Genomic DNA, 16020 nt, shown 5'->3' with positions numbered 1-16020 from the left:
AATTGTTTAGACGACTCTATAAGGGGTTAAATAAGGAATCAAAGAGAGGACGAAGAGGTCTTTGAAAGGAAATGATGTGCCTAGTGGACTATTAATAGGCTAACACGTGACGTGCCCTGGTGTCAGAGAGAAAGTCAGAAGGACTGGGGCAGAGCACACATTGATGTAGAAGAGGAATACAGTAGTCAGGCTGCAGCCGAAGAGGGAGCTTCGTGTGGTCACTTCAAGCGCCAGGCCTGAGGAGATTCCATGTCTTTCTCTCCATTAGATGAGGTTTTTAGGAGCGAAATCACTGGAACAGAGCAATGAGCATTACTTTCCAGCAGCATTACTTGACTCACTTACAGGGTCCTTAGTGATAGGCAACACTGTCATTTTCATCAGAGGTCTTCTTCAACTCTGGATAGTCTTCAGTTAGGTACTACTGGTAGCATTGGGAGATGGTGCTAGAATATATAGGGATCTGGGGAAGAAAAGATGATCCCAGTGGTTTGAAGCTGGAAAAAAAAATTAAAAATAGGGCCGGGTGGCTCACACCTGTAATTCCAGCACTTTGGGAGGCTGAGGCAGGAGGATTGCTTAAGGCCAGAAGTTTGAGACCAGCCTGAGCAACAAAGCAAAGATTCCCTCTCTACAAAAAGTTTTGTTTTTTTAAAAAAATAAAGCAGTGGAGCTATAATTAGCAGAAACGGGAGCATGTCAGTCCAAGATGAAAACTTAAAGTACACAATGAGTACTTTGAAACATGAGTAGCCATGGGATTCAGAAGGAAGATGGGGCTGCACGTGAGAATATGGGATTCGTCTGCACAGGATGATGGTTAGAGGAAAATAAAGAAGATAGATTCTCCAAGAGAATGGATGTGAGGAGAGTTGTGAGCTAAAGATTGAACTTGGGAAATGCCCACATTTAGGTAGCCGATGTGAGCGTCAGGAGATTGTAGTTACAGAGATGCCAGCGGATATGAAACCTGTATATTTATTTCACTGATAAATGGAAACATTTTTACTGCAAGAAAGAGTTAGAAATTTGAGTGAAGATCATTTAAGTCTGACAGATAAACTGTGTGGAGAGTAAAGAAGAGAGCAAGAAAAAGAAACTTAATAGTATAGCACCACCTGGTGTTAAAACACTAGGCATTTTTCAAATAAAATTTTTTCTTTGAAATTGCATTTTTCTTCCTGTTTGGGTAGTTTTTAAATTTTCCACTTACTTTTTATATGATAGCCTTTTGTGCTAATGTAATAACTGTTTTTTAGTCAACAGTATGGGAGGTCATATCAATTTGTTTATTCTTTGATTTCAGTTTTGCCAGAAGCTGTTTTCTTCTGATTCTTCAGACTGATCTACTTCAGAGAACATGTGCGAGTTAATTACTTTAGGAGACAGGGTTCCTGCCACACTTCTAATATCCTAATTGCCTCATCACTTCTGCTCTCTTGCCTCTAAATGATCAAAAATAAACATGTCTGCATGAAGCTTTCATCTTTCGTCTGAAGTTACATGATTGTGAATATTCATTTTGTGTTTTGACTTTGTTGTTAGTGCAGAAGTTTGAGTTTACATGCTTAAAAAGTGCCAGCTTTCAAGACGAATAGCAGTGGACACTTTTTTTTTTTTTTAATCCCAAGGAAAACCTACATCCTTGAAAACAGCACAGTCGTCATGGGTGAATTTGCCTAGACCACTTCCTAAATCCAAAGCATCTTTGAAAAGTTCTGCGCTGCGGAGGACAGGAAGCACCCCCTCAATAGCCAGCACCCACAGTGAGCTGAGCACTTACAGCAACAATTGTAAGTCAACTTGGTATCACACTTTGGGGATTGTTGAAACAGTCATTACATGAAAAACTAATGCTCTGCAGATAATTAGAATTTTTGTTTCTGGGGCTTCAGGAATAATATGCATGCTGCTTCCTGGAGTTGCTCTGAAAGTTTGGCAGAAAGAACCAAATTCTTTGAAAAACACTCTTGAAATAATTGTGTGTTGAAGTGTATTTTTGCATGAAGGATTCTAAAGTGCATTGTCTGAAGTGATGGCGTTTTGAGGGTTTGAGAGTAGCAGCCCAGGGGATTTGTACTCTAACTGGAGTCAGAGAAAAGGTTACTTCAGTTTTATTTACTTTGCAAAAGACTATCTCTTGTGGATATGTGTTGTAATCTTTAACTTTGGATACTAGAGTTTGTATAATATGACTAATGTAACTTGAAGCCTAATTCTAAAAAATTTAAACTCAGGAGAATTGTGTTAAAGTTTTCAGTTAATGTGAGTTCAATTTTCTCTGTATAAAGGAGTGAATTTACTGAGATACTTCTTTCATTCCAGAGATGTATTTGGACTTCGTTCTTATTTTCTCATTTCCTTTTTTGTATTTCCACACAAAATGATTCATAAATTTAAGCCATTTTGCAGTGACTGCTGTGCACGGACACCATGCTAGGCGCAGTGAGGGACATGGGATATAAAAGAAATGATCCTTACTCTAAAAAATAGTTGAAGAGAAAAAGAAGGTATTTCTGTGGATGATGAGAATACCGATAAAACCAGACACAAGGGTATAGAGAGGGACAGCAAATTGATCTCTCCAGTTTGACAGATCAATTTCTTCTTCTGGGTTAGGAGCTGGGGACAAAGTGGAATAATGCTCATGAGGCTCTTCTGGGTATGGAGCAATAGTTTAGGATGACCATATATGCTTTTAGTTTTTGCTCAAGTAACTTCTGTTACTCTGATTTTTATATATGATGTGACTGAGGCTCAGAGATGTTGTCAGTGGTCCAAAGTCACACAGCAGTTATGTCAGGGAATTAAGAATGCATTTTTTTTTGTAGAGAAGGCATTGAATTAATGACCGAATTAATGAGCATATTTCTGACTGGTCACCTAGCAGCAGTAGCTGAGAGTAAGTGGCTGCATACCCTGGCACTTCAGAAATACTGGATATGTGACTTGAAATTAAACAAGATTATGATAAGCTTTTTTGTTTGAATTTTGAAGCTGTGGCACAAAATCAGGTTTGCATGTAAGAGAGAACTCTGAATTTGAAAGGTAATTTACGTATGTATTATTTTAAGTTCATTTCACTCTAGCTCTCTCTGTGTCTTGTCATGCAATTTTAAAAACAAACTGTCAAAACAGAATCACCAACATGCTACTGGAAAAACTGTTGTGGCAACAGAATTTGTGGCACTTGAAGCAGACACAGTCTGTAGCTCCACATTTTGTCGACATCCATGTTGACTTGGCCACCGTTTCCGTACTGTGTCTGATGCTCCTAAGGAGGTTGTAAAATGCTTTTGTCCATTCCTTTTTGTCTTTTAACAAAGGAGTTTACCATACACCCACAGAGCCTGTCTAGTGGCGATGTGTTCCTGTTGCGGATTAAGCATTCGAATCAATGAGTCTCTTTCTTAGTTTGATTTGCTAGCTGGTTTAATCTGTTTTGTGTAGTGCTTTGGAGCTTACACATTTTTTTCTTCCTCCATTCTAATTCACTAAGAGCAAGCATGAGGGATATGAGAGTGAACATGGCTGCAGTTTTTCCTGCTTAAGCTTGCTTTGATCCTTTTAAATGACTGTACCAGGAGGATTTCGCAGTTGTACAGAAACTGATATTTCTTCAAAAATCTTTATCAATTCTACACTCACCCCACCGGCTGGTTCAGAGAGGCACTATGATGCTACTTTATTGACACTGCTGGTCGTGGGATCGTACAGCCTTTGTATAATTCCTTTGTTAGCCACGTTTACGGGGAAAAAAAGTAGGTCGACGATTTCTGGTTTCTTTTCTTTGTAAGCATGCTTAAATTTTTATTCAATAAATTGATTAGGATGTTTGGACTGCTATTTTTGTAACTTGTAATTTATGGTAATGGTAGTGTATGGGGCATTTTTATGTATGTTTAAGATGTGAATGCTTCTGTGGAGAACCAATCCTATTGTCTCTTTTATGTGTTTTGGCACTCTTAATATAATTCAGCAGCTTTGTTGATGCTGTGGCACATGAAATTATCCTATTATCAAAGACGTTTTGATGGTTTAATTTTTTATTAAATAACTAGTTTTTGCATGTATGTAGCTGGTAGTTGTGCAAGTATAGAAAAACCACTTTTATAAAATTGGGAACATCACATCTTTATTGTTCTAAGTTGTACCTGAAAGTATTAAACATGTACTTTTAAAGACTATCTCAAAACATGAAAAAATTACTTTGCACTGAATTTTCCTGCTTCTGATAATGGATGGTCATCTTAAGAATTAACTTACCCTTTTGATCAGTGTTCTGATTTATATTGGCTTAAGTATTTGAATCCCTTTAATGAATATTGGTTTCTTGCTTTGTCTGCTTGTTTCTTTGTGATGTGATATCATTAATGGCATCATTTAAGAACTTCTGATAAAACACAGTGCTGCTGTAAAATTTAGCATTGGGTTCTCAGAACTTCGGTATCCTATGGAAATGATGTTACTAAGTTTTTCAAATGACTGAATGAAAATATGTAAGGCAATAAATTCTTCTTATTTGGGAATTTTAGTAGGTTATTTTGTGTATGTTCTTTTAGGCATTGAAAATTTCAAAGTTATGATATTGATCCTTTTGGATATTAATGTAAAACATTTCACAGTGGTTTCTATACCAAATGTGCTCATTTACAGAGGTTAAACATTATAAGCTCTTTCACACTCAGATACCTGATGTCCAGTTTTGAAGGACATTAAAGTAACTGGATAAAAATAAATGATATATTGTAGATCAGGAACAGAGTTGAAGGTTTGGGGACTATTGTGCAATCTAGAAGGAGGTCCTGGGAGAGTGGATAATTTTGCATTGTTAGCAGGAAAATAAAGTCCAAAGACTTCACTTCCCCTTCGACTTTGGCCACAAAACCGTGTTTATTTTTGAGAGCCAGATGGTGAGGGGAAATGTAAGAGATGCAGACCAAAGCTATTTGCGTTCTCCTGGAAATGGAACAGAAGGAGGCTGAATAAAAGAAATGGAGCGTTCTTTCCCTTCACCTTCACAGCCAGCCCTGGCTGAGGTGGGGGGGGGTGTGACACGTAGAAAAGGGCACTCACCTTGGACCCACCTTAGGTTTCGCACACTTGCGCGCGCGCGCATGTGTGTGTGTGTGTGTGCGCGCGCAAATGTGGAGTTTCGTTCTTGTCGCCCAGACTGGGGTGCAGTGGTATGATATCGGCTCACTGCAACCTCTGCTTCCCGGGTTCAAGCAATTCTCCTGCCTCAGCCTCCCGAGTAGCTGGGATTACAGGCATGCACCACCATGCCCAGCTAATTTTTTTATGTTTAGTAGAGATGGGGTTTCATCATGTTAGCCAGGCTGGTCTTGAACTCCTGACCTCAAACGATCTGTTCACTTTGGCCTCCCAAAGTACTGGGCTACAGGCATGAGCCACCGTGTCTGGCCCCGCTCTAGTTTTGCTACTAACTCTGTGAAGTTTCTCTTCCCTTAGCCTCTATGCTCTCCTCTGATGACAAGGGAGGCCTGGATCATCTTCAAAATCCTTGCAGCAACAAATGTCTCTGGCCCTTTTCACTGCGATAAGACAGGGCCTAATTGTTTAGCAGGATGGTGTTTTGAATTGTTCAGGTGATTAAGCTGGGAAAGAATAGGGTGGCTCTTATTTACCCTTAGTTTTTTTTTCCCTCACAACAGGAATGGCAAGTGAGTATTGTCTCACCTGCCAACACTGGTTAGTTGATAAGAATTCTCCTATATTACAGTGTCAGTTGTTTCTCAGGCTGTTTTCAGGTTCAGGGGGAAAGTTTTGTGTTGAAGTAGGATGTCTGCCGTGGGTGAGGCGTTCAGGCTCTACATCACAAAACACATTAGTACTTACGCACTTCTGAATGGACTGTTTATGAAGGAAATATCCAGACCACTATTAACTTTGTTCTCGTTCTTTCTCTTTTCTTGTTTTCTTAGGGTATATGTGAGACGTTCTTCTTGTTGTATAGTTGAGTGATCTTGCTTTTGAAATTCAAAAGCTTAGTTTTCAGTAGGATTTGGTTTTAAGCCAGGTGGGCAGATGATCTGGCACAGTGGGGAGTGTTAAACTGATTCACATAAAATTCAAAAAATGAACAGGATGTTGGCTCTGTGTATATATACACGATGTTAGAAAAGCTAATTTTCACTAGGTGTTAGAATGTAGTATGAATGTTAGTTTGCAGATAGAAGCCTGGAACAATGAGAAGCTTTTTTTTTTTTTTTTTTTTTTTTTTGAGGCCGTCTCGCCCTGTCGCCCAGGCTGGAGTGCAGTGGCACAATCTCGGTTGACCGCAACCTCAGCCTCCTGGATTCGAGCAATTCTCCCACCTCAGCCTCCTGAGTAGCTGGGATTACAGGTGCACGCCACCATGCCTGGCTAATTTTTGTATTTTAAGTAGAGACAGGGTTTTGTCATGTTGGCCAGGCTGGTCTCGAACCCCCGGCCCCAAGTGACCCACCCACCTCGACCTTCCATAGTGCTAGGATTACAGGTGTGAGCCACTGTGCCAAGACTGAGAAGCCCTTTTCTAGTAGGAAAATCAATTCTTTTGCTTGGGCTTTTTTGAGGATATCCGTTCACTTTTCCTTTTATACTCAACAGCTCCTTTATTTCACTTGAACCACACTTTGGCCATGGGGAAATGAAGATCAGGATTCCGGAGAATCTATTATTCCGTCATAATTGAAACAGTTAGGACCAAAGCTGACAAAGGGGCAGTTTTGTTTTTGGTTTAAGATGGCGTTTTGCTCTTGTTGCCCAGGCTGGAGTGCAGTGGTGCTATTTCAGCTCACCACAGCCTCCACCTCCTGGGTTCAAGCGATTCTCCTGCCTCAGCCTCCCAAGTAGCTGGGATTACAGGCATGCAACACCATGCCCGGTTAATTTTGTATTTTCCGTAGAGACAGGTTTCTCTATGTTGGTCGGGCTGGTCTTGAACTCGTCAGGTGATCTGCCCACCTGGGACCCCAAAGTACTGGGATTACAGACATAAGCCACCTGGCCCGACCCAAAGAGTCAGTTTTTAACTACATAACAGATCAGGTTGAGAGATAGGTAGCCATCTGGGGAATTTTATGTATTGTCTCTTCAGGCCAACTGTCTTTAGTGCCCACAGCTCTTTAGAACAGTGTCTTTAGGATGATTCTGAGGATGCATCCAGCCTTAGTGGGACTGAATGCCAGTCAGTTGGGCCCCTGTGAAAGCGAATGTACTGTCTGTTCCCATACCCGATATTCAGACCCTTGTTATTCATAGACAGGTGATTCAGCACAGCTAGGCAGTGGCCAAGTCAGCACCCGAACTTGGATATTTTATATCCTGTTCCATTGCTTGAAACTATTATGCATCTTTTATATTGGAACTGTTGCTACTGAGGACTTTATTATTTGGATATAATGAGTCTGGGTAAGGGAAAATTTAGATAGTATCAGGATACCCAGCCAGTTGCCATGTTAGGAACGGAACTAGAGGCAGGGGAAATACTTGAGGAGCATGGTGCCTCATGATGATACACATCCTTCAAGTTGGGGTTTACTAGAAAGCAGTGGGCCAGCCTAGAGTACAGTGAGTAGAGAGATTGAAAGAAAGATATTAAGCGTTAGTCATACAGGTATGTTCAGTTCAGTATAGTTTGTGCCTGCCACGAGTAAGGCAGAAAGCATGTAGGATCATTGATGATCAGAGAGTATGTGAATAAATATCTTGTACATATAGCTTTCATGTAAATATGTATAAAATGTAAATACATGTGTGTTTGTACCTGAGTCGAAGCAGACAGTTTATCCTTGCTATATGGATTCTGACTTCATTTTCTGTGTTACGAAGTTGATAGGTCTGGTGCTGGAGTGATCGAGTGTTGTGTTGAGTCTGAAAAGAGGCACTGAGACAGCTGGTTTCCAGCACATCACCTCCTATTCTGCATGTGACAGTGAGCCAAGGGACAGGAGTATCAGGCCTCATGAGAAACGTGTCCATTACTTTAATGAGAAACCTTTTTACTCATCTCTTCGTGAACTGTGCAGGCCTTTGTGTCTAAAGTTTAGGAAAGCATGAATTTAGAATCACACAATTTCATATTAGGTTTGTAAATTGAACTCAGTTTAATTTTGTTTTGCTTTTGAGTTAGAATCTTGCTCTGTCGCCAGGCTGGAGTACAGTGGCGCCACCTCAGCTTACTGCAACCACCACCTCCTGGGTTCAAGTGATACTCCTGCCTCAGCCTCCCAAGTATCTGGGACTACGGGCATGTGCCACCATGCCCAGCTAATTTCTGTATTTTTAGTAGAGACAGGGTTTCAGCATGTTGGCCAGGATGATCTCAGTCTCTTGATCTCCTGATCCACCCACCTTGGCCTCCCAAAGTACTGGGATTATAGGCATGAGCCACCATGCCCAGCCACTCAGTTTAATTTTTAAAATATGAATAAGTGACTTATTTGTTGCCAATTGTAATAACATATGGCTTCAAGAAAACTAAGACTAAAACCAGATTGTTAAAATTCCATGGTCCAACTCTCTAGTTTTGTTTGTTGGATTTGATTCAGCAAAAGCTAAAATGCTAATTGAAACCCAATGTCCGTTTCATATAAACATCTAAAAAGGGTTCTGTTGAGTGTGACCATAGCAGAATCTTTAATATTATCATTCCCGTTAGCCTCCTGTCAACTTTGGAAATACCAAGTCTCTAGGTTCTGGGGAAGGTGAGAATTGGAGAGAAGGACAGGAAGTGGACAGAATTTTCTCAGCAGGAGGAAAAGCTCTGTGTTGATTTGACCTAATATTAGGAATGTTATTTGGGCATAAGAACAATGAACAGATGGCTCATTGTACAGGGACGGGGTGTGGATTAGGGAAAATAATAGCCTGCCTGTGCAAAGTTTGAATGTGATACGTCTAAGCACTATTATGGCAGTTGGAATAATTGAGCATAGTGAACAATTTCTAGCCATCTAGTTATACTGTGTTTGTAAACAAGGCAGGCATCTTAACCCTTTGCTAAATGAGTGAAGTGAGAAAAGGGGTCAGAATAGTTAATAAAGAAATGTGTAAGTGTTGAATAGTAGAATAGAATCGGGTGCTTAGAATTGGATATTGATACTGTTTAGAAACAAAAAAATACAGTCTGGGTTGGTGGGGGGTGGAAATTTTTACACATAATATAAAAGACAGTTTTTGTTATTCAAGTGAGATTCCCTTTTATGTTTTTGCTTTGGAGCAAACGTTCTTTGTTCAGGGAAGAAGTTGGCGTTCTAACTCGTTGCTGCAGCAGTGAGGATTTGAACCCGATCTCATTCTCTCATCCTTATAGCTACCAAGTCATCTGTTTGTTACTGTTCTGACGTCATTAAGTAGCTGGCTGCGTGAATTCTTCCTCGTCCCCATGGAGATGAGTACTCTTCCTAGCTGCACCTGGGGCATCCTTGTTACCTTGCATGAACAGCCGTATTATTTCTTCCCCAACTTTTATCTGGGATGAAAGCTGAACTGGACAAGATGCATAACTCGGACTGTGCCAGGCAAAACAGGATGTCTGGTCACTGTGATTGCAGCCTTTATTTCACGTCCCTGAGCACACAAGCTACCTGTTACCCATGCTGTACTCCCATTGTTCAGTAATGACTGGCTGGTCATAGGTGTTTACTGAGCATTTGTTGATTCAAGGACAAAGGAATAAATTTGGAAGGCCAAAACTGTATTTATCTATATAATAAAATGTCCTTTTCTGTTTTATTACAGCGAGTAATGCTGCTGTCATCAAATATGAGGAGAAACCTCCAAAACCAGCATTTCAAAATGGTTGCTCAGGATCCTTTTATTTGAAGCCTTTGATATCCAGGGCTCATGTTCACTTGCTGAAAACTCCAAAAGGTATGGTCTTCATTATGGTTAGAAGAGGGAGGGCAAGATGCTTAAAGTTCTTGGCCTGGAGAAAGTTAAATTTTGACCATTAGGTTTATGGTATATTTAGCAATGATTAAAAATGTGTTAAGAGATACATTTTTGCACTGAGAAAATTGTTCTGAGAGTTGGTAAGTTCTGTAGTTAAAAATCATTACATATAAATCAGCAGGCAGAACAAAGGTATAAAGGAAGAATAACAGAACTTCTGGAGTTGAGTTGTTCTAAGACAGTACTCTAGGAGAGTGAGATGGGAGTAGAAATGCATGATTTACTTTTTGTCAGGGTAGATGTTTCATGTTTATTATTGTACTTGTGTCTTTGGTCCAAGACAGTGTTCTTCCTCTAAATGTTTTTTGTTTGTTTGTTTGTTTGTTTGTTTTTTTTGAGACGGAGTCTTGCTCTGTCGCCCAGGCTGGAGTGATGATCTCGGCTCATAGAAACCTCTGCCTCCCGGTTCAAGCGATTCTTCTGCCTCAGCCTCCCAAGTAGCTGGGATGACAGGAATGTGTCACCACACCCAGCTAATGTCTTTATTTTTAGAAGAGACGGAGTTTCACCATGTTGGCCAGTATGGTCTTGATATCTTGTCCTTGTGATCCGCCCACCTCAACCTCCCAAAGTGCCATGATTACAGGCATGAGTCACCATGCCTGGCCCTATGTGTTTTTTTTATCTCTATTCCTTCTTTTATCACTCACTTTATATTTACTGTGACTATTAAAAGTAATTTTTAGGTTTACAAAATATGTGATATATACTTAATGTGCAGTGTTTTCATGCAGCTTTGTCACAGCGGGCCCAAAGCACATCAGAAGCCTACTCTGTGTCACACACGGTGGCTCATACCTGTAATCCCAGCACTTTGGGAGGCCAAGACAGATGGACCACTTGAGGTCAGGAGTTCCAGACCAGCCTAGCGAAGATGGTGAAACCCCATCTCTACTAAAAATACAAAAATTAGCTGGGCGTGGTGGTGTGTACCTTTAGTCCCAGCTACTCGGGAGGCTGAGGCACAAGAATCACTTGAACCCAGGAGACAGAGGTTGTAGCAGGCTGAGATCACCGCACTGCACTCCAGCCTGGGCAACAGAGTCAGATTCTGTCTCAAAAAAAAAAAAACCGTCTTTGTGCTTAGTGAACTAAAGCTTAACCAAAGCCTGAGAGAATAATTGTGAAGGAGAAACTTGACCTATTAAATGAGACCCTCATTTATGTTAGAGAATTTGGAAAACACAGAAACATACGGAGAGTCTTCCTTAATTCTCTCAGCCACCAATTGCTGTCACATTTCCTTCTGATTTTTTTCCTCTGCATATATATGTTGTTTTGTTTTTACTCCAGCAAAACTGGGATAATAATGAATATACTCTTCTGTATCTTGCTTTTTATTAAGTTGGTGGTATATCATGAGAGCTTGTTCACTTTAAACAGCTATGCAACAGTCTACTGTTTCCAGATTCTGTGGTTGTCCACTTCATAGTGGACAACTTCTGACTTTGGGGTGTATTAACAGTGAGATGAACCTCTTCAAATGTGAGTCACAGTTCATTGTTTCAGATTCTGGTTACTTATGGATATCCCAGAAGGAGAAATTACTGGGTTAACCTGTCTGAAAATCTTCGGATTGTTACTAAGTAACCTTCTAAAAGGTGTTACTCTGTCACAGCATCCTTCTTAATGTGTGTCTGTCTCTGTGAGTGTGTGTTTAAAGCATCATGTGGTACTTGAGGTTGGTGAATATATGTCAGTACCTTTTCTTTGTACAGAATAGAGAAAATAGGCATGAATTTTAGGAGTCACTTGAATTTTTCAGTGTGCAGCAGGTTGTCATTTGTCTAGTGACTTAATAAAATTTCGGAGGCATCAAATGACCTCTTGCTGGGTTGACATCAAGATGGAAAACTGTAGTTTTTATTGATGATGATAAAGCCCCATCCATGATCCACACAGCAGTAACAAAGTTAACGCTGTTGAACTTCGATACTAAAATAACTTTCAGAGAATGAGATTCCATGAACAGCTTTGTAGAACAGAGGACTAAGAATTCTAAAATGCCTCACTATTGAATGTATAGGTTTTTTTGTGTCACAGCAGTTTTACTTGAGTGGGAATCAGTACTTCCCATTGATAACAGCCACGTATTTTAAGAAATTTTCATCTCTGTAAAATTTCAGATAGAACATGGTCGCTGTTCTAACTAGCATTTCCGGATGATGACGTGCTAGAGATGACTATTTTATGTTAAGTAGAAGCGCTCATAGATTTTTTTATAGACACATAGAGGTAAAGGCTGAGCGTCGTGGCTCACACCTGTAATGCTAGCACTTTGGTAGGCTGAGGTGGGTAGATCACTTGAGGTCAGGAGTTTGAGACCAGCCTGGCCAACATGGTGAAACCCCATCTCTACTAAAAATACAAAAGAATTAGCTGGATGTGGTGCTGTGCTCTTGAAGGTTCTTGAAGTCCCAGCTACTTAGGAGGCTGAGGCAGAATAATTGCTTTAACCTGGGAGGCAGAGGTTGCAGTGAGCCAAGATTGTGCCACTGCACTCCAGCCTGGGCAACACAACGAGACCCTGTCTCAAAAAACAAACAAACCACTCCTGATGTTTATATTTTATCAGTTTGGAGGCAAAGCTTATATTTTTCTTCATAGCTGAATAGAAATGGGTAGTTTTGGAAAGTGGTTGTCCTTCGTGAAGTCTGGCCCCTGCTCTGCCAGCGTGAGAAGTATTAATGTGCACAGTAAATGTGTGAATTCAGTGCTGTTAAGACTTGAACCTCAGCTCTTCTTGATTGAAAAAATACTGTGGCTTTTCCTATTAAAGCTGATCCTATTTAATTTGTGATGATAACTTCATATCCTTCTTCAACATGTTGATGTTATATGGAATATCATCTTATATTTAAAATGCACTTGACAAAAGTTGGTTGCATCTCAGCGGTATTTCCCACCTGGAACCTGACATTTAGAGATAGATTGTTTTTGAAAATAATTCTTAACAACATGGTTTGTTTTTTGTGTGATATGTCAAATAAAACGTGTATTTTACATATATTTCTTTTATATCTTAGGTCCTTCGAGAAAAAATTTATTTACAGCTCTTAATGCAGGTGAGTGACCACTTTATGGATGGGGATAAAAAGAATCCTTTTGTAAAGTCATGTTATTTCAGATATTTATTTACAGTGTTTTTTTCACTGGTGTGCTTATAGATGGAATTTCCTATTTGAGGTGTAAACATAACTTTTTATGATGGGCTACATAGCATTAAAATATGGTAAGCATGATTGGCCATCTGATGTATAAAAGGATATTTTATTGCTAACAGATAATTGTAGTGTTTTAAAAAATGATCTTGTTAATGTGGTCTAAATGAAATGGAAAATTTACTTCTCCCAAGATAAATGCTCTTTTGAAAGTGGATATTCCTTCATTGCTAAGTGGATCACTTGAGGTCAGGAGTTTGAGACGAGCCTGGCCAGAGACTCCATCTCTACTAAAAATACAAAAGAATTAGCCAGATGTGGTGGTACACTCTTGACATCCCAGCTACTCAGAAGGCTGAGGCAGACTAATCACTTTAACCTGGGAGGCGGATGTTGCCGTGAGCCAGAATTGTGCCACTGCACTCCAGCCTGGGCAACACAGCGAGACCCTGTCTAAAAAAGAAAAAAAAAAAAAATCGATCAATCTCTCTAGATACATGGATGGGTGAATGGATGGACAGAGAGAGAGAGAGAGAGAGAGAGAGAGAGAGAGAGAGAGAGATGAGGTTTCCCATACACTGCCTACATTGTCTTATTTTATATGCAGTGATAAAACAGTTAGGTGGCTTCTAAATCCATGGCAGATTAGAAGAGCAAATCAGAAGAAAAGAAGGTACAAGCATCTCTCATTTTCTTGAGCCTCGCAAATGTATTTTTTGCAAGTCTACCAGCACCATTGTTTCAACAGCAGGTGCTCATTTCATGTCCATGTGTTAGATTTTGGTAATTATCACAGTATTTTAAGCTTTTTTATTATTATGTCTGTAATGGTGATCTGAGATGTTACTGTTGATTGTTTGGGGACACCACGGACCTTGCCCATATAAGACAGTGAACCCAACTGTTATGAGCACTGACTGGTCCCTCTTCTGTCTCTCTCCTTTGCCTTGGGCCTCCTTATTCCCTGAGACACAGTAATACTGAAATTAACAAATTAATAACCCTATAATGCCCTCTAAATATTCAAGTGAAAGAGAACTTGTATGTCTCTCACTTTAAAAGATGGAAATGATTAAGTTTAGTGAAGAGGGCATGTTAAAAGCTAAGACAGGCCAGAAGCCAGGCCTCCTGTGCCAAGCAGTTAGCCAAGTTATAAATGAAAAGGAAACATTCTTGAAGAAAATTAAAAGTGCTACTCTACTGAACACACAAATAAGAAAGCAAAACAGACTCCTGGCATAGGAAAAGTTGGAGTGATCTGACCAGACGATTAAACCAGATGCAACTTTCACTTCAGCCAAAGCCTAATCTAGAAGGAGACCCTAACTCTCCTCAGTTGTATGAAGGTTGAGAGAGGTGAGGAAGCTACAGAAAAAAAGTTGGAAGCTAGAAGAGGTTGGTTCATGAGGTTTAAGGAAACTGTCCATAACGCAGGAGTACAAGGTGAAGCAGCAGGTGCTCGTGTGGAAGCTGCAGCAAGCTATCCAGAAGATCTAGCTGAGATAATTGATAAAGGCAGCTACAAAAAACAACAGACTTTCAGCTTCAGACTGAAAGAAGAGGCTATTTACAACTTTCACAGGTAAACAGGAGAGGTCAATGCCTGGCTTCAAAGGACAAGCTGAGTGTCTTATTAGGAGCTAATACATCTGGTAATTTTAAGTTGAAGCCAGTGCTGGCTTGCCATTCCGAAAATTCTGTGGCCCTTAAAAATTAGGCGAAATCTACTCTGCCTGTGCGTATAAATGAAACAGCAAAGCCTGGATGACAGCATAATTGTGTACAGCATGGTTTGCTGAATATTAAGCCCATTGTAAAGACCTACAACTCAGAAAAAGATTTCTTTTAAAATATTACTGCTGACTCACAGTGCATCTGGTCACGCAAGAACTCCGATGGAGGTGTACAAGAAGATGAACGTTGTTTTCACACCTGCTAACATAGCGTCCATTTTGCAGCCCTTGGATCAAGGGGTAATTTTTACTTTCAGGTCTTACTATTTAAGAAATACGTTGCATAAGACTAGCTGCCATAGATACTGATTTCTCTGATGGAACTGCGCAAACTCAGTTGGAAACAGTCTAAACGGGTTTGTTCTTCTAGATGCCATTAAGAATATTGGTGATTCATGGGAGAAGGTCAGAGCATCAACATGAATAGGAATTTGATCAAGAAGTTGATCAGACTGTCATGGATAACTTTGAGGGGTTCAGTTCTTCAGTGGAGGAAGTCACTGCAGATAAGCTAGAAATAGGAAGAGAACCAGAATGAGAAGTGAAGCCTAAAAATGTGACTGAATTGCTGCTGATCTCTGGAAAAATTTGAGCAGATGAGGAGTTGCTTCTTATGAATGAGCAAATAAAGTATATTCTTGAGATGGAATCTACTCCTGATGAAGATGTTGTGAACATTGTTGAAATGACAAAAGGAGTCAATATTCCATAAACTTAAAGTAGTGGCAGGGTTTGCGAGGATGACTCCAATTTTGAAGGACATTCTGCTGTGGGTGAAATGCTATCAAACAGCATCACATGCTATAAAGAGATCTTTCATGAAAGAGTCAACTGATGTGGCGGACTTCATTGCTGTCTGTCTCTACGTTGCCACAGCCACCCCAACTTTCAGCAACCACCACCCTAATCAGTCAGCAGCCATCAACATTGAGTCAGAAGAATTCCTACTCACTGAAGGTCAGATGCTGATTAGCAATGAAATATTTTTAAACTAAGGTATATTGTTTTTTAGGCATAAAGCTATATGTACACTTAATAGGATATAGTATAGTGTAAGTACACATTTTATAGGCACTAAGAAACAAGACAATTTTTGTGATTTGCCATATTGTGACATATGTCTTAAGGGGTGATCTGTATCTCCCAGGTATGCCTGTATTCTTACA

At 40.0% G+C, this 16020-nt stretch overlaps 1 protein-coding gene across 7 annotated transcripts in view; it reads left to right on the top strand.

Annotated features, from left to right (window-relative positions):
- MTUS1 (microtubule associated scaffold protein 1) overlaps window positions 1-16020 on the top strand; it is a 160557-nt gene that overhangs the window by 79632 nt on the left and 64905 nt on the right. For 4 of the 7 annotated variants that reach the window (XM_074383970.1, XM_074383971.1, XM_010346095.3 and 1 more), the window contains 3 exons: window positions 1632-1793; window positions 9748-9879; window positions 12987-13025. In XM_074383970.1, the coding sequence (XP_074240071.1) occupies window positions 1632-1793; window positions 9748-9879; window positions 12987-13025 (333 nt within the window). Of the gene's footprint in view, window positions 1-1631; window positions 1794-1844; window positions 3762-9747; window positions 9880-12986; window positions 13026-16020 lie in introns of those variants that run through there. The other 3 variants (XM_074383973.1, XM_074383977.1, XM_074383974.1) reach the window with 2 other exon arrangements.

The sequence above is a fragment of the Saimiri boliviensis genome, chromosome 13, assembly GCF_048565385.1.
Source record: "Saimiri boliviensis isolate mSaiBol1 chromosome 13, mSaiBol1.pri, whole genome shotgun sequence".
NCBI lineage: Eukaryota > Metazoa > Chordata > Mammalia > Primates > Cebidae > Saimiri > Saimiri boliviensis.
The sequence above is the reverse complement of the archived record's forward strand: the minus strand, read 5'-3'. Positions and strand labels throughout refer to the sequence as shown.